General features: G+C 39.1%; 1 protein-coding gene across 1 annotated transcript in view; it reads right to left on the bottom strand.

Moving 5' to 3' along the window:
- ahi1 (Abelson helper integration site 1) overlaps positions 1-17983 on the bottom strand; it is a 23661-nt gene extending 5678 nt beyond the window's left edge. Inside the window, exons 1-20 of the mRNA XM_079832336.1 lie at positions 17862-17983; positions 16735-16784; positions 16506-16630; positions 15863-16392; positions 13964-14079; positions 12058-12232; positions 9956-10148; positions 9774-9869; positions 9446-9631; positions 9207-9359; positions 8561-8693; positions 7140-7263; positions 6796-7025; positions 6605-6711; positions 4779-4897; positions 4331-4461; positions 3350-3490; positions 2768-2958; positions 2624-2666; positions 2464-2495 (exon numbers count right to left, since the gene is read on the bottom strand). Of these exons, the coding sequence (XP_079688462.1) occupies positions 2464-2495; positions 2624-2666; positions 2768-2958; positions 3350-3490; positions 4331-4461; positions 4779-4897; positions 6605-6711; positions 6796-7025; positions 7140-7263; positions 8561-8693; positions 9207-9359; positions 9446-9631; positions 9774-9869; positions 9956-10148; positions 12058-12232; positions 13964-14079; positions 15863-16392; positions 16506-16630; positions 16735-16744 (2835 nt within the window). The 5' untranslated portion in view covers positions 16745-16784; positions 17862-17983. The remainder of the gene's footprint in view (positions 1-2463; positions 2496-2623; positions 2667-2767; positions 2959-3349; positions 3491-4330; positions 4462-4778; positions 4898-6604; positions 6712-6795; positions 7026-7139; positions 7264-8560; positions 8694-9206; positions 9360-9445; positions 9632-9773; positions 9870-9955; positions 10149-12057; positions 12233-13963; positions 14080-15862; positions 16393-16505; positions 16631-16734; positions 16785-17861) is intronic.

Raw genomic sequence — 17983 nt, 5'->3', positions numbered from 1 at the left:
ATTTTGTAATCATTGAATAAGAGATTAACAAAACATGCCCAATGCAATAAATGTGTTTTGGCTCATGTTACTAAAGCAAAAACTAGTACTGTTTATGTCTTTAAAAGGGGGGTGAAATGCTGTTTCATGCATACTGAGCTTTTTACACTGTTAAAGACCTGGATTCCCATGCTAAACATGGACAAAGATTTTTTTTTTTTTTTTTAAAGTTGGACGTTTGATGGAGTATTTCTGTGCCAAATATACTCCTTCCGGTTTCTCATAAGTTTCGGAAAGAGTATTGGCCAAAGTGACGTCAACAAGGGCGGAATGTCCTTGTACAGGCCGTACGGGCTCTTCTACCGGAAGGGCGCACGCGCGGCTAGAGCAAGAGAGCAAATGCACGCCCATTAACGCGCTGTGCTTGGCTTTAGGGAAGTCATCGGCTGTGCGCTGCAGTCACAGGACTTCACGAAATCAACAATGTCACCAAAGAACTGTGTTTTTGGTTGTCAGGGCAAGACAACCCTGCACAGCTTCCCAAAGAACCCAGCGTTAATGGGACAGTGGATGGAGTTTGTTTTTTCGGAGCAGCAACAGAGTTGTGCAAGTGTTTTTGTTTGCTCCCTGAATTTCGGCGACGATGGTTTATAAACAAGGTACAGTTCAACTCCAGATTTGTAGCTCGTCTAAAGCTGAAAGATGGAGCGGTCCCAGCGATTAGGGTTCACGGTCGTGTGTTGGAAGCAGGCGGTGAGTAAAACTGCTTCAAATGTCTTTGTGTTGTTAGCTATCGACTCGTTCATTCAAATGCGCTACTATTCCATTGTTTTTCTATGTAAACACGCACTAGTCTGACGTGCAAAACCGTTCCGCTTGGTACTGCTAACATTAAATCGCATACAATAGTCCATAAACCAAATTGTCCTCATTAACCATGAGTAAACACACAAATTTTGTAAAACTCGTGCATGACAAGCCTCTAAGCAAGTATATAAGTTACAGTTACAGTACATACCATTGAGACGTCCTGCTTTAGTCGTCGTTGCTGCTTCTCCTGTTCAATTTCAGCCTCTAGATCTGATTCTGGATCGTATATGTATGGCTAAATCTGATTGATCTCAATGGTTTATTTAGGATAACCTTTTTTCCACGTTTAAGGATGTCACAGCTTCCAGACGCTCTCAACGCAATAGCTGCGCGCGCTCTTGATTCTTTAACTCGGCCCACACGATACGCCCCCAGCCGCTCGTTTGTATCTTTCTTTTATAAATATAATAAAACTAAAGACTTTTCGGAGATATGAAGGATGCAATACTACTCTATAGGTACTCAAGATTGACATGAGATTGACTGAAACTGAGTGTTTCACCCCCCATTTATATGTAACTTTAAAAGCTATGTTGCTAGTATAACTTTTATAGCCAAGTGCAAAAAATACGGACCCACTTTATATTAGGTGGCCTTAAAGGTGAACTATGTAGGATTTTTGCAGTAAAATATCCAAAAACCACTAGGCCAGTGTTATATATTTTGTTCAGTTGAGAACTTAGAATATCCCAAATGTTTTCAACTACTTGTAAATCGTGAGAAAATTGCTATTTTAACCAAGGAGCCGGGACGTGTGAGCTATGCGTGTGAGGGAGTCGCCTGTCGATTGCGTCATATCTGCGTCACCATCGGTTTCCGGTTTTATTCAGTGAAACACTTTACTCTCACTGCAGTGTGAACAAGTGTCATAGCAGCCGCCGAGCGAACGTCATAACTTCCTTTCAACACACTCAGATATATCTAATACGATAAACAGAGTTCCGTTACCTCAAACTCATGACTGGAAAAGAGGAAGTGGCGCCTGCAACCGTGTCATAATAAAAGTCCCGCCAGCGACTATGCCATAATAACAGTCCCGCTCTTCAATCGCTCCTGCGGCCTTGCTCAGCTCCACAACACTCGGTCCTGCTCTGCTTCACTACAGTAATGTTAATAATCGCATGAACCATGAACATGATTTCTGCCTTCGAGTCCTATCCTGACTGTTTCCCACCGGCTGTGAGGTGAAGACCACGTCCCGAGAATCTGCGCTCAAACGTTGCGTCATCAAACTACGCCTTTGTTTTGAACAGGCGACCTCTAGTGGACGGAAAAGTTACATAGTGTAGCTTTAACTACTATGTACTAACATTTAAATTAATAATTTGATTCAATGCACTTATTATGTACATACATGTTTTTACATTGTACTTACATTTAAAAAAATACCTGCATGTAATTACATCTGTAATTAATTTCTGTATTTATAATTACACCTCAAACTTACCCATACCACCACACTTGTCCATAACTTTACCCGTATCCCCTCAGTATCAGCAAAAGTGTTTTGCAAAACAATATGAACACAATAAGTACATTGTACTTATTTTTGATGTAAGTACATAGTAGTTAAAGCCACTTAATATAAAGTGGGACCAAAAATACAAATTTCACCTCTAGGCTTCTTCCCAAGTGAGACATGCCACCTTTAAAAAAGAAAAAAAAGATAAAGATAAAAACATATGTTATTTTACAACATCATTCTTTCCACATGCGTAAAAAATACAGCTCATTTTCTTAATGTCAAATAAACATTATCATGAATATCACTTGCCTTGTTCATACATATCCACACCAGGGGAACTACGATGGGGCTCCTGCAAGAAAATGGTTTGAAGTTTTACTGATTGATTATTGACTAAATTATAATGCTGATAATAATCAATTATTAATTAAATATAATCATTAACATTTTTACCAGTACAGAGTCTAGTTTCTGTTTGACCCGCTGCATCTTTAGGGACACACGAGCTGTGCTGGCGAATCTGTCCATGCCGGTGGCAGAGGGGTTCTGAAAGGCCGTGACCTCCGATGAATTCCTGCCGGTCTTACTGTCCAGATTCTCTGAACGACTCAACCCTCTCAAACTCTCCACCTCCATCTGAGCCACTACGTACAAGCACGAAAAACACTTACACTCAATGAACTTTACACAGACAATGATCATGTGAATTTTGTGTTTTAAAACACCAGCTATGCTTTCATCCACCTATTTTTAAACGCATTTTGGGATATCTCATGAAAAACGAAATGCCAAGATGCACATAAATTCAAAAAATGTGCATAAAAACGTTTCCGAACACAAGATAACATGACCGTGTTTCGTCTGCGCAAGTAATTTATGTTAAAAAGGATTTTGTTCTCTTCGTCTCGCTCGATGGAAAATTTATTTACAAATGTTTAACATGATAGTCCAATTTTGCACATAAATAAACTGGATGGAAACATAGCTACTGTTGAATCTGAATCGGTGGTTTTCTGAGTTATATGGAGGACTCACCCTTCCGGTCATACAGATAGAGATGGATGAGCTGGTTTTGCCCAAAGGAACAGAAGGCCACCATGTTCTCATGAGGGTGGAAAGCAACAGCTCGAATTGCAGATGTATAACACAACTCAGAGTAAACGGCGACCTGGTCACCTGAACAAGAGATGAATCAAATTCAACAACCACTTGGATTTTTCTTTGTATTCATACTAAATAGGCTTTATGCTGAATGACACATAAACACATGAAAACAGGTCTCATCGCATCTGATTGTCGGTAAGTGTTAAGAGCAGTATGAACTGATGGCAATATCTATGGACTTTCAAGGTAATCAGCAAACCTAGTGTAACCCCTACGGTTCTACTCGCACAGCTCTGAGCGGGATTCGAACCTGCCGTTAACGGCAGGGGAGGCAGCCACGCTAACAAAGACGCTAACAAAGACGCTAAAGACTGCAGCCTCTAGCGTCCATCGCTAGTGCACGTCTTGAGGCCAGGGCAGTGAGGTTTACTCACACAGCTCTTAGTATAGCTGATTTTAAGTCGATTTTTTATGCCCTCCCCATTGCTGACTTCTCTCGGTCTCGTTCACTCTGATGTACATCACTGCACAAGAGTTACTGGTGAAACTCTTGCATTGGGTTTAAATGGATGCCCTAAGCCCTTGATCAATTGGAATCTGCTATGAAGCTGATTTATTATTTATAGATTTTTTTCCCTTATGAATCTGTTTTACACACCATTCTCTAGGCCTGTATGTTGGAGAAACGCTCTTACTAGCTGGTGCTCGTTACACTAGCTAGTTATTTTTATTGTCATCAATCTCCATGCGATGGACATTGGTTATACTCTTCGGTAGCTCCTTTGAAGGCAAAGAGCTCTATATGAAGTGAAGCACATACAAAAGACCTTAACCGAAAGCGACATGACCTGTTTTACAGAATACAGAAGTTTGTTGCGCATTACCCATATTGCCTCAAAACAATCTCCAAACCTGTCTCAGAGTTCCACACATACGCCAATCCATCTTCACTGCCCGAAAAGATGAAGCTTCCACATGGAGTGAACGTGCTGTTGATTCTCTCCCTGTAGTTGGTGGCACCTATGTATTTCTTCACTGCAAGACTGTAACAGGCAAAACAATAGTGCACTTTGTTACTTTTATAGCTTCCTGTCAGAGTGGTACCAACAACATCATGAACTATTAGCATGTGGATTGGCTTGACTTGGCTTAGTCACATTTAAAGTCAACATAAAATTAAAATTGACCCCATTTACTCTTAATACACATATAGTCTTACTCTGCGCAATGCATCTGTGCACACTATCAATTCTGAATTTAAAATATTATCTAAATTAAATGGATTTTTAACAGAATGTAATAATATTACCTTATAGTATTAAATAAATACTCAAATATTAGTACAAAGATAGATACTTACATTCTCAAATCCATGACCCTTAAAACGCTGTCTTTGGCATGAATTAAAAGTCGTCTTCCATTTGGATGCACCTCTAATGAGTTGATGGATATTCCATTCAGATCTGCCTCTTTAATTTCCTGTTGAGAAATACTGAATTGGCATTCCCTTAAGGCTGGAATATACTACTCAACATTTGCCTGATTTCCAGTCTGAAGGAGTCTATGCTAGTTGTCGAAATGTAGTGTATGGACACAGACTCAAATTTTCTTAGCTTCAGACTATAAATCCACCCAGTTGGAGGATATCAAACATGTTTGATAATTTGAGCTGATTTTAGCACATATAGGGACAGATTTACTAAACAGGGCAAGAGCACAGTTCTAAAAATAGAGCCGATGAGAGTGGAAAGTTCTGCGCGCGATCAACTGACGTGCAAATTAAAGAACACAGACGCAGCCGGATCATTTCCATAATGACCAACGCATTATACCAAGAGCCGTGCAAATTAGCGTCTGGTTTAAGACTTGCGTTTTTTGGGCGCTAAATTATGCCGCATATACCAGTAAATTGACTTTGCGCAAACGTTAGTACATTTTTGTTTATTTGGATAGGGACAGATACAAAAGACATAGATAAACTTGAACATTCATCTGATGTATGCATCATAGTGTTTTTAGCTAAAGCTAATTCACAACACTTGTCCCTAGTGGGGCTTTTAAAAAATACAGACTAACATTATTAAAAATGAAATAAAGATAAAACTAGATGCAATACAATAAAAAAGGAAAAAAAGAAAAAAACTGCACGTGAGCAGTATTGTTCTTGAATTAACCACAATTTGTTTTGTTTTTTGTGAAAACGAGTAATGTTGGGATGCATTTCAAGTGGTCTGGTAGAGAATTTCATAATTTCGCCCCTTTTACTGAAAAGGCAGTTTGGGCAAATGATGTTCTACAAAAAGGAATATTACAATTACCTTTTAACGCTGAACGGGTGATGGATCTAGTACCACTTTGCTGTCTTGTTATTATTTTGCAAAGGGGTAAGGGAGCAGCATTATTTAGGCATTTGAAGACCAATTTAACAAAGTGCAGGGAGATAAAATTAGCAAAACTTAAAATCTTATATTTGCTTAGAATTTGGCAATGATGATAACTTATTATCTTCTTGTTCAGGATTTTCAAGGCTCGGTTATAAAGACTCTATAGACTTAACTGATGACTGGGGACCATGTGGTTAAGCCATACGATATGTGTGAGAAAACCATAGAATTTATACAAATAAATGCACAGTCAAGAGTCAAACAGTTTCTTATCATCCTCAAACAGCCCAAGTTGGCCTTAATGGTTTTATTGATTTTCTTGATATTACTTTTAAAGTTCAACTGATAGTCTATAATTATTCCCAGATACTTTACTTCTTACTACTTTAAATCACCTTGCATGATTCATTTAAATACTTTCCTCCCATAAATGCATATGCAATAAGGTCAGCCGCAAAAATAACCCTGTCCACGCCTTTTGAGCACTAATTTTTCACTGCATGTTGTTAGTAAATCCTGACAGTAGTTTTTTAATGCCAAGAGGGTTTGCGCTAGCACAAGCTGTTAGTAAATCTGGTCCATAATGTTTTAATTTGTCGTATCAGTTTGTTGGGATCGTAGCGACTTGAAAGTCTGCTAGTGTGTATGATCCCAGTTTTTCTCCATTACCAAATCGACAAGCGCATGATGCTTAGTGTTTTCTGTTTAGTTTTTAAAAGTCGTGTAGTGCATTTCAAACTTTAGTAGTTTGTGATTGTGATTTATAAACGCTCTTCCAGGCAGTATTTTTTAATTCTGTTACCCTCTCAATGCTCCATTGACTGGTCATTCCACTGCGAGACCCAGGCCCAAGCTTGGTTCCCCACACAATAATGATGCCGGAATTGTCTGCAGAAAACATTCTGCTCCCTGTGAGAAAACCAACACATCACTGATGTCTCAAAATGATGTCTTTTAAATGTCACATCCAGACTGTTATAATTTCCTCTGTACCTTCTGGGTCAAAACACAGTGCATTGATGAAAGTCTTGTGTCCGTCAAACTCTTGCAGAAGTTGCCCATTCACCTCCTGTATGTCCATGTTCCACACCCGCAGCACCCCATCGTAACCCCCCGTCACCACCAGACTTTGGGCTTGTGGGTGGAACTGGGCGCAGTAGACGAATGAAGGGTGAGGAAGAGTTTTATGAGCAAAACTCTGCAATCGTTCAACATTCCACATTCTGAAAGATGAAACCAAAGCATTATGGTCCACACTTTCCCTCATATTTGTGGCATAGTTATGGGCTGCTTAATATTATAAGTTAACTATGTATATGCAAAAAAGCGATATTTACCTTACTGTTCCATCAGAGGATGCGGTTAATAAATCTTTATCATCTCTGGACCAGCAGAGATCATACACCACACTCAGGTGGCCATTAAAGGACGCCAGAACTTTCCCAGATGGAATATCATATACTAAAAATAAGACACAGAGAATCATTGTGAAATGTAAATGATTACTTGAGGTATGACATAAGCCTTTTACATTAAGAATACAATACAATTGGGAAGAAGAATACAATAAACTTAGTTAAGAAAGTTTTATAGTAGTATGCAAAAAAGGCATAGAAAAACAAAAAGCTCAAAGGAAATAAATAATATATATTCTACGATGTAATCACTTTTCAAAGGCTTCAAGATTAGGAGACTAAGGCGGCCACTTTAAGACTTCAAAATGCTGAGCATGAGCACTTTTATTGCGTGAAACTTTGTTGCATGTGCTGTGTTTTTGGGATTGTTATCGCTTAATGGTGCCACGTATGCATTTGGTATTAAAACACTACTGTCGTCTCCTACGAACGGCTCCAGTCTTCCATGCTCCAGTGACAGTCCATTTTGGCAAATGCAAGGTGTTTATTGGAAGTAGATAAAACTAATAAATGGTTTCTTTACTGATACACAACTTCTCAATCCAGCTTCTTATAGCCGTTGGCTTATAGTTCAAGGTGATATTGGAGGTCTCATCCAGGTCTTTAGAAGCTGTTTTGAGGTGGTCACACAATCAGGGTGTTTTTCATCCTCCTGTCAAAATGCTGACTAGTCTTCCTTGACCAGCAACAACACTTAACATTCTGCATGCTAGTGGTCTCACTGCGTTTTTAAAATAATTCTGTGGACATTGTGACCATTTACATCCAGCATATGAGGAATATCCAAAACCAATTCACCACCTTTAGCCATTTTTACTGTATCCTCATTGGTTGCAGGGGACAGCTTCTTCCATCTGGTCATTTTCACTAAAACCCACAAAATAATATCTAATAATATAGCTAATAATTGCCACATAGTGATATATAGGATGTTATTAGGATGGGAATAATGAGTGCAAGATTGGTATGATCACTTGGCCAGAACACATACATTCGTAAAAGTTTTTAAAAAATGTGCGAAGAAGCCTATTTTCCCAAGTTGGCCATCACTTTTAGTCACTACTGTATATGCATGCATATATATTGGTTTTTCACAAAGTTTTTTGCCTCAACAAATGAACTAGTGTGACATACAAATTTTTTATCAAATAGTCTGTGTATTCTCTTAATTAATATGTGATCAAAACTAAATTAATATATAAATTAATTAGCAAAATTCTGTTTCAATTACATAAAGTCACAATTTCAAAACTAACTACCCAAATTGTACAGGTTTTTGTGAGAAAATGTAAGTAAAAATAAAAATACAGTACAGACAGAAATAACAGAAAGAAATGACTTACTAATTATAGGAAATGAATCTCTATCTGCACAAGCAGCTGCTAGCGCACGTCCATCATGGGAGAAACGCAGAGTAAAACAGCCCATCTGACCTCCACGAAAGGACTGCATTGGCTTATTTGGGATGCGACACACCTGTTTAAACAATCAATAAGAAAAAAAATTAGGCCACTTAAAAGAATTACTGGCTACGTCCAAAAAATTTTCGATTGTACAACCGATGTACATTCAATAGTTAGAGAATACACATGAATTTGCACGTCTCAAGTCTCGACATACGATGGCACCCGCAACTGAATAATCCATCTATCCATTTTCCAAACCACTGATCTAATGTGGCTATGTGTAATATCATACAGGTATAAATTCCATTTTAATTATTAAATGGTTTATACATAGTTTCCTAGACCACGTTCAAAATAAATCTTTTCATTTCTACCGGAGCCACCATTAAACAGCAAGCACAAACTATGCAAAAGCTACCACCCTTCCAGCGCACTCAGTGTTCGAATTCGCTCTCTCGTTTTCATTCACTCCTTCAAGTAGACTATATTAGTGGGCTAATGTAGGTAATAGTCAATGAGGGTAGATTTCAAACACAGCTAAAGACTTCCCATCTTTAACGCCAATAAAGCAAATCACTAAAACCTGTCCAGGCATGCGGCTCCACTTCATGGTTTCCGATTTGCTCTCCAGTATCTGGGTGCTGGTTTTATTGGTCATCTCAGTATTGAGCTCACTGTAGGAGGTGCTGCCCCGCTCCTGCTGTAGAGCCATCATGGAGCGGATACTGGGGTCCACCTGTGTAACAAATCCAAATCACAACAAACTTCTTGCCGACCAATTTTTTGTATATTTATAAAAAAAAAAAGAAGAGGTAAACCTACATTTTCTGGTGGTTTGAGGCCTTTCACTGTGACGTAGAGGGTTGAGGCATATTTGTTCCTTGGGTACTTTGACCACCACTGAAACACTTCAACTGTTTGTGGCAGTTTCTTTGCCCGTGGAGGAGGGCAGTAAAGTTGTAGACGCAGTTTGGTGTCAACATTTAAAACACCATTGGTTCCTACAAGCTTGAGGAAATATTTAAAGAGCTTGATTTCAGTGGAATGAAGGATACAGTTACATAAAATAAACAAAACAGATGGAGCTAACAAACAAATTAACCAAATATACCAAAGGCAATGGAGACTGCATTAAAATCAAAGCTGGTACCTTCAAAAAAGCCCATGCAATCTTCCGGAAACCCCGCTCATGGCGGTCAACGGAGATGTTTGTTCGTGCTTCCTCCATACTGATGAAATCCAGAATCTGTAACACCACATTAAGTGTTTTAGTTATTCCTTTCTTTGCTCAGAGAATGACAAAATACTTTAAACTTATTCAAGTGAACAAACCTCAAAAAACAGTATCACGTGCGGACTCTCATCATCGTCTTGTAGGAAATATCCGAAGCGCTCATTGAAGATGATCTGTTCATCCCACTCTGGAACTGTTGTTTTGTGTTTCTTGAAGTCAAAGGGTTGGGTTATGATGGGCAGGATGTGGTCAATATTTTCTTGCTCATAAAAGGATGAAACATGGCGATGACTGTGAATAGAATAAAACACTGGGAATAAATCTACTACATTTGGTATGAAGACTATGACATGGTCATGACATGGGAGAGGATTTATGAATGGCAGTGAATCGATGCAACAGATGACGTAGGTGACATCACAGTGACAAAATGTATACTATATAGAACATACTTTTTTTAACGGTCACGAAATATGTTTTAAACCAAATTTAGTACCTTCTTACTGACTTGATTTCGCTCTGCAGCTCAGGCTGGAAACGTGTAAATTTTTCTATCCTGCTTCAGTTACAAATTTGCGGGGACCAGTCACAAACTGGCTTATCCACCTGGTGCGCTATTGGCGGGTTTAACTAGACTGGGTAAACCCAGCCCGATATGCTGGAAATTTGATTTCGCCCTGCAGCTTTACGTCACCTGGATCGTTGGTCTGATTGGTTGAAGGACTATCCAATTGCATACAGAGTCATTTGAACTATGCCCGTTGATTACCTCCTCTTGTGCAGTAGAAAATACAGAGCAGACTCCCCAGACTAATGTTCAATCTTAAAAGATTGAGCTTGGTCTGGTGATAGCCAGACAAGTACCAACTATACACTCACCTAAACGATTATTAGGAACACCATACTAATACTGTGTTTGACCCCCTTTCGCCTTCAGAACTGCCTTAATTCTACGTGGCATTGATTCAACAAAGTGCTGAAAGCATTCTTTAGAAATGTTGGCCCATATTGATAGGATAGCATCTTGCAGTTGATGGAGATTTGTGGGATGCACATCCAGGGCACGAAGCTCCCGTTCCACCACATCCCAAAGATGCTCTATTGGGTTGAGATCTGGTGACTGTGGGGGCCATTTTAGTACAGTGAACTCATTGTCATGTTCAAGAAACCAATTTGAAATGATTCGAGCTTTGTGACATGGTGCATTATCCTGCTGGAAGTAGCCATCAGAGGATGGGTACATGGTGGTCATAAAGGGATGGACATGGTCAGAAACAATGCTCAGGTAGGCCGTGGCATTTAAACGATGCCCAATTGGCACTAAGGGGCCTAAAGTGTGCCAAGAAAACATCCCCCACACAATTACACCACCATCACCAGCCTGCACAGTGGTAACAAGGCATGATGGATCCATGTTCTCATTCTGTTTACGCCAAATTCTGACTCTACCATCTGAATGTCTCAACTGGAATCGAGACTCATCAGACCAGGCAACATTTTTCTAGTCTTCAACTGTCCAATTTTGGTGAGCTCGTGCAAATTGTAGCCTCTTTTTCCTATTTGTAGTGGAGATAAGTGGTACCCGGTGGGGTCTTCTGCTGTTGTAGCCCATCCGCCTCAAGGTTGTGCGTGTTGTGGCTTCACAAATGCTTTGCTGCATACCTCGGTTGTAACGAGTGGTTATTTCAGTCAAAGTTGCTCTTCTATCAGCTTGAATCAGTCGACCCATTCTCCTCTGACCTCTAGCATCAACAAGGAATTTTCGCCCACAGGACTGCCGCATACTGGATGTTTTTCCCTTTTCACACCATTCTTTGTAAACCTTAGAAATGGTTGTGCGTGAAAATCCCAGTAACTGAGCAGATTGTGAAATACTCAGACCGGCCCGTCTGGCACCAACAACCATGCCACGCTCAAAATTGCTTAAATCACCTTTCTTTCCCATTTTGACATTCAGTTTGGAGTTCAGGAGATTGTCTTGACCAGGACCACACCCCTAAATGCATTGAAGCAACTGCCATGTGATTGGTTGATTAGATAATTGCATTAATGAGAAATTGAACAGGTGTTCCTAATAATCCTTTAGGTGAGTGTATATACAGTATGCGATTTCGGACACAGCAAATGAGCATAATCATCCAAATGACTTCTAGCAGGTTTTGGTTTTAGATTAAAAAAACTAAACAAGTGAAATACAAACCTGTCCTCCTTCTTGACATACTGTCCATTGACCTCATCAACCACGTGAACTTTGACCATGGGGTGAGACACCATCAGGTCTGTCTTCAGCTTGTCTGTCCTGTGGATATAAACTCCCAGCACTAAACTGTCATCAAAGGCTTGTTTCTCTTCTGCCTGTTCCTCCTCAACATTCACTACAACCAGAAATGAACAACCACAATCAACCCCACATATCACACATGTAAATAACAATTAAATAAACACAATACACACACATATTAAGAGTTACTGGGTTTCCATGGTGGTGACAAAAAAAGTATACATGGATACTGCAGTTATATTAGATGTGAATTCAGAAAAATTATGGAAATATTTAATTAATATCATGTATTTTTAGATATTTGTTTAACTCTAATCTGATGTTTATAATGATTTTAAAGGGATAGTTTTTGTCATCAGTTACTCAGTTAGTTCCATTTTTATTGATCTTCAGAACACAATTGAAATTTAATGAAATCTGAAAGATTCATGTCCCTCCATTAACAATCTACACAACTACCACTTTGACGGTTCACAAAGTTAATAAAAAGATTGTAAAAACGAATCCATATGAATTAGAAAAAAAAAATTATGAAGAGATTCAATCGTTTTATGATGAACAGATTTAATTTAGATTTAATTTTTTATTCACATATAAACATTGATCAGCGAACATTCACAGAAGCTCAACTGAACCTGAAGCTCAAACGTGCTGCATAACACAAAAATTAACCTCATTGGTTCTTGTGGAAGCTCAAACGTGCTGCATAACAAATATGAACCTCATTGGTTCTTGTGGAAGCTCAAACGTACTGCATAACACATGAGAATGAACCTCATTGGTTCTTGTGGAATCTCAAACGTGCTGCGTAACACATGAGAATGAACCTCATTGGTTCTTGTGGAATCTCAAACGTGCTGCGTAACACATGAGAATGAACCTCATTGGTTCTTGTGTAATCTCAAATGTGCTGCGTAACACATGAGAATGAACCTCATTGGTTCTTGTGTAATCTCAAACGTGCTGCGTAACACATGAGAATGAACCTCATTGGTTCTTGTGTAATCTCAAACGTGCTGCGTAACACGAGAATGAACCTCATTGGTTCTTGTGGAAGCTCAAATGTGCTGCGTAACACGAGAATGAACCTCATTGGTTCTTGTGGAAGCTCAAATGTGCTGCGTAACACGAGAATGAACCCAATTGGTTCTTGTGGAATCTCAAATGTGCTGCGTAACCCGAGAATGAACCTCATTGGTTCTTGTGGAAGCTCAAATGTGCTGCGTAACCCGAGAATGAACCTCATTGGTTCTTGTGGAAGCTCAAATGTGCTGCGTAACACAAAAATGAACCTCATTGGTTCTTTTGAAAGATCAAACGTGATGCGTAACATGGGAATGAACTTCATTGGTTCTTGAGAAAGCTCAAACGTGCTGCGTAATACATGAGAATGAACCTCATTGGTTCTCACACGTCAAGCGAACATGCTTGAGCTTCCATTACATTTGATGAATGTTCATATGTGAATATAAAGCGATTGAGTCTCTTCAGAAAATTTGGACTGAACCACTCAATTCATTTGGATTCTCTTTATGAACTTTTTGAAACGTCAAAGTGGTCGTTGCGTAGCTGTCAATGGAGGGACAGAAATTTCTCTTAATTTGTGTTCCGAAGATAAAGAAAAGTCTTACGGGTTTGGAATGATATGATAGATTTTGAATGATTTTGTTAGGGTGAGTATATGATGAAAACAACTTTCATGTTTGGGTGAACTAACTCTTTAAATTGAAGAGAGTAGATACTCTATGCAAAATGACTGAACAAAAATGAATGAGTGAGTGTTTGAACAAAAAGGTTTTTATGGTGATGACGGAGCATACCATACCTTCTTTTTGTTTCTTTTTCTTCTTCACTTTGGGCTTGACTGTGTCTTCCTTGAACTCCTCCACAACATCATCCAGGATGTTTTCTGTCTGATTATCCACTGGAACTTCAGTCTGACTGCAGACAAAAAGGCAAACCAAATTAAGAAGAAAAAAGGCATCATGCATATTTTCATTACAAATGTTTAGAAAAAAGCCATTTTATATAAGTGGCATCTCCCACTATGCTTAAAGGTAGGGTAGGTAGGATTTGGTTAAAAAACTTTTTTCCAAATTTGTTTAAACTTTACATTTACATTTACATTTATGCATTTAGCAGACACTTTTATCCAAAGCGACTTACAACTTGGGGGTACAATAAGCGATTGGTCGTGAAGAGTCGAGTGAGCGCAACAAGTTTAACAAATAAACTTTCTTTATATATCAATACATAATTAAAATGTAAGTACTCTGAAAAGGAAAGTATGAAAATTGAGTGTCTGTAGACCTCTCACGACTGTTTTAAAGACAGCTCATTATTTCCATTCACTCCACCTTCTCCCTTCTGGGCTCTTTCCAAAGCCACGCCCCCAAAACACATGAACGCGCCACGCCGACCGCTCAGCTGAAAGACGCATTATTTACCTGAGGCGAGCGGAGAAGAGTGCATGTAGTGACATCATGTCAGAATCACATGTAATAAAAAATCTAACTTTATCATTATGAATATAAACAAATAAGATGTCTTTTAGTACTCACTATCAAGCTAGAATACCGATACTGGTAAAGTTTAAAATACACACACAACACAGTGTCTACGACACACACAGTTACAAGATAAAAGCATCAGTAAACATAGGTAGAGAATATAAAAACAAACCGCGGAAATAAACGTGCAGGTAAAGTTCCCGGTGAACATGGTAAAAGAGTTTAGACAGAGGGTAGTAGCTAAAGCTAACTTGGTTCTAAAAAAAAGTTCCTGGATGCGGTGTACTCAACACGACAGCGATCAACTTGAGCTAAGCATATTGACTATTTATCATCTCTACTAATGGCTCGCTTAGTGAATAATATTGTAACTTTATGCTAAGTAATGTTATGTTAGCTATATTAGGCAGCTACGTGTGCTAGTGAGACATGCTTCATGAAAACATAAACCAAAAAAATGAATAATCAAAATGAAAGATTACCTGTCCAGCAGAAATACAGCCTCGTGAACTCCTCAAAATCAAACGGGTGCGCCAGGGTTGCCAGGTTTTCACAACAAAATCTGCCCAATTGCAAAACTAGCCCAAAACAAGCCCAATCGTGTTTCTCCGGAAAAAATCGCATTTGGGGGGTAAAATATGTGCCTTTTTTGGTAGGGCTGCCTGCTAAAATTCGCAAATCCCGGGGCAAAATATCACATAATTGTGGTCACTTCAACCCGCGGACATGAAAAACCGCCCGCGGCAACAGTGTTTGAAGTAGCCCGACTTGGCAACACTGGGGTGTGCGCATGTGGGCAGATCCTGTAGCAAAAGCGGTGGTAGCCATGGTAGCGAGAGAGAGTGACAGTCGCCCAAGCCAATCACTTGTTTCGACCCGAACGAAAATAATGAGCGGTGTTTATTGCAGATTAAAAAGTCTAGAGTCACTCGATTTTTATACTCTCTTTTTCAGAGTACTTACATTTTAATTATGTATTGACATATAAAGAAAGTTTAAACAAATTTGGACAAAAGTGTTTTAGATCATTCTTACCTACCCTACCTTTAACTCCCTGGTTAATGCTAATTAAAGCTGAAGTGTGTCATTTCTACAGCTCTCGCAGCGCCAAACATAAATGCAAAAAGAAAAGTCCAACATTGTGAAGTAAATAATCTGGAACATACAGTAATTCCTCCAAGAAGAGCTTTAACGGTGATCTTTGAATCTTTTACCTTCTATCACCATCATGTTTGCTTGATTTCACTTTCTTCTTTTTCTTCTCCAGCTCATTGTTTAGCATCTGACTCTCCGTAAACGTTTCCACAGCTTTTTTCCGTGCCGACTTCTTTCCAGAAGTCTCTTCCTCCTGTGAGATCTGATGTTGGTACGCCTGCAGATAGTCATCTTCCGTCTCTGTCTCTTCTTTCTGTCGAATTACATCCTTTCCACTTTTATCCTTCGCTTTCCTAGTCTGCCTAATAGGTTTTCTGTCAGTTTCTGAATCAGTTCTCCTGTCGTTTTCTTCTTCATCTTGAACAGGTGGTGGTGGTTGAGGGAGCCTCCTTTTGCTTTTCTTTTTCCCGCTGGTCAGTGGTGGCTCCTCCTCGTTGTTTATGTTGGTCTTTTCAGATGCTTCTCTCTCTCTTCGCCTGTTTTTGGTGTATCTAGGACTGCCCTGAGCTGGATCATACGTGTTATGGAGGATGGCTTCATCATCTTCAATGTCTTTACTCAAATCTAGGTTCTTCTTCAAGGTCTGAAGCTGCAAGAAAACAGGGTGGAGTTCAAATAACAGATAATGGGGTACACAGCAAAATATCTTCTATCAATGAGATTTTTCTTGGTTAAATAAAGATTACTTTCACTATTACTAACCACAATAACTTCCTGAGACTGGTCGGCAATTTGTTTGGCTTTCTTTTTCTCAGAGGGAGGGTTCGTGTATCTTTTCAACACCTCGTCAAAGCGAGCTTTCGTCTTTGCTCTCACATCACTTTGACCTGTCAAACAGAGATTTACAGACAAATCTGCATGTAAGAGCATCTATGATCACCAGTGAAAGAGAAAAGAGTTGTTCCATCAAGTATGAGTGATCTTTACTGACCTGCTGGCATTCTGATGAACTATGGACAAATTCATTCTGGAACAACAATCCTAAAACAGAGAAAATCGTACATTACACAGAACAACTGGTCTTTATTTACTTATGTAGGTACAATCACAGATGAACGGTTTAGTTTAGTTACTCTTACTAGATTATTTATTTAAAGGGATAGTTCACCCAAAAATAAAAATTACCCCATGATTTACTCACCCTCAAGCCATCCTAGGTGTATATGACATTCTTCTTTCAGACGAATACAATCGGAGTTATATTAAAAATGTCCTGGCTCTTCCAAGCTTTATAATGGCTGTTTCTGTATAAAAATATCCATATTTAAAACTTTACAAACTGTAATCTCTAACTTCCGCTAACTGTCATATGCGCTTGCCAGCGAGCAAAACAAAACTTGGTTCTCGCAAGAACTAGCATATTCTCAACGGAGCGTCCTACGTCATGCGCTGGAACGTCAGTCTCTCGGTGAACGTGCGACAGTTAGCGGAAGTTAGAGATTACAGTTTGTAAAGTTTTAAATATGGACATTTTTCTTACACAAATGCCAGAAGGCCTTTATTAACCCCCCGGAGCCGTATGGATTACTTTTTTGATGGATAGATCATAGATGACCTTTTGTGGACTTCAAAACAGAAACAGCCATTCACTGCCATTATAAAGCTTGGAAAAGCCAGGACATTTTGATTGTATTCGTCTGAAAGAACAAAGTCATATACACCTAGGATGACTTTAGGGTGAGTAACGTAAATCATTTAAATTTTTGGGTGAACTATCCCTTTAACATGACCGCAACACAGAAACACCTCTAAAAAATACCGCTATTCGACGCTAACGTTACATAAAGGACTAAGTTACGTTGCTGGTATAAAAGCTAATGAAACTACTTTGATTTCATCAGCTTTTTAATTCGATTCTGAAAATGCCCAAATGAGTACGTTTGTATCAGTGATTGTTGATGTTGTAGCTTCGCTTATATCTCACGCGCTAGCTGAAAACAATGCAAACAAATCACTGCTAGCGCACAGCACTGATATTCTCGCCGCAAAAATTCAGCGAATCTATTTAATTGTACATGTGCTACTGCTAAGTGTAGGGTGTCTGTGAAATAAACGTACATTATATGCCGTGACTGTGACGACGAAGTCACATCATGTCTGCTGCAGAGGATCCATGAATGATTTCAGTGAGCAGCCATTGCTGGCGCGACCGTTTCCAACAGCAACAACAACAAAAAGAT

The sequence above is a fragment of the Gobio gobio genome (genome assembly GCF_949357685.1).
Source record: "Gobio gobio genome assembly, chromosome: 13".
Classification (NCBI taxonomy): domain Eukaryota; kingdom Metazoa; phylum Chordata; class Actinopteri; order Cypriniformes; family Gobionidae; genus Gobio; species Gobio gobio.
Note: the sequence above shows the minus strand (reverse complement) of the source record. Positions and strands in the feature narration are given on the sequence as shown.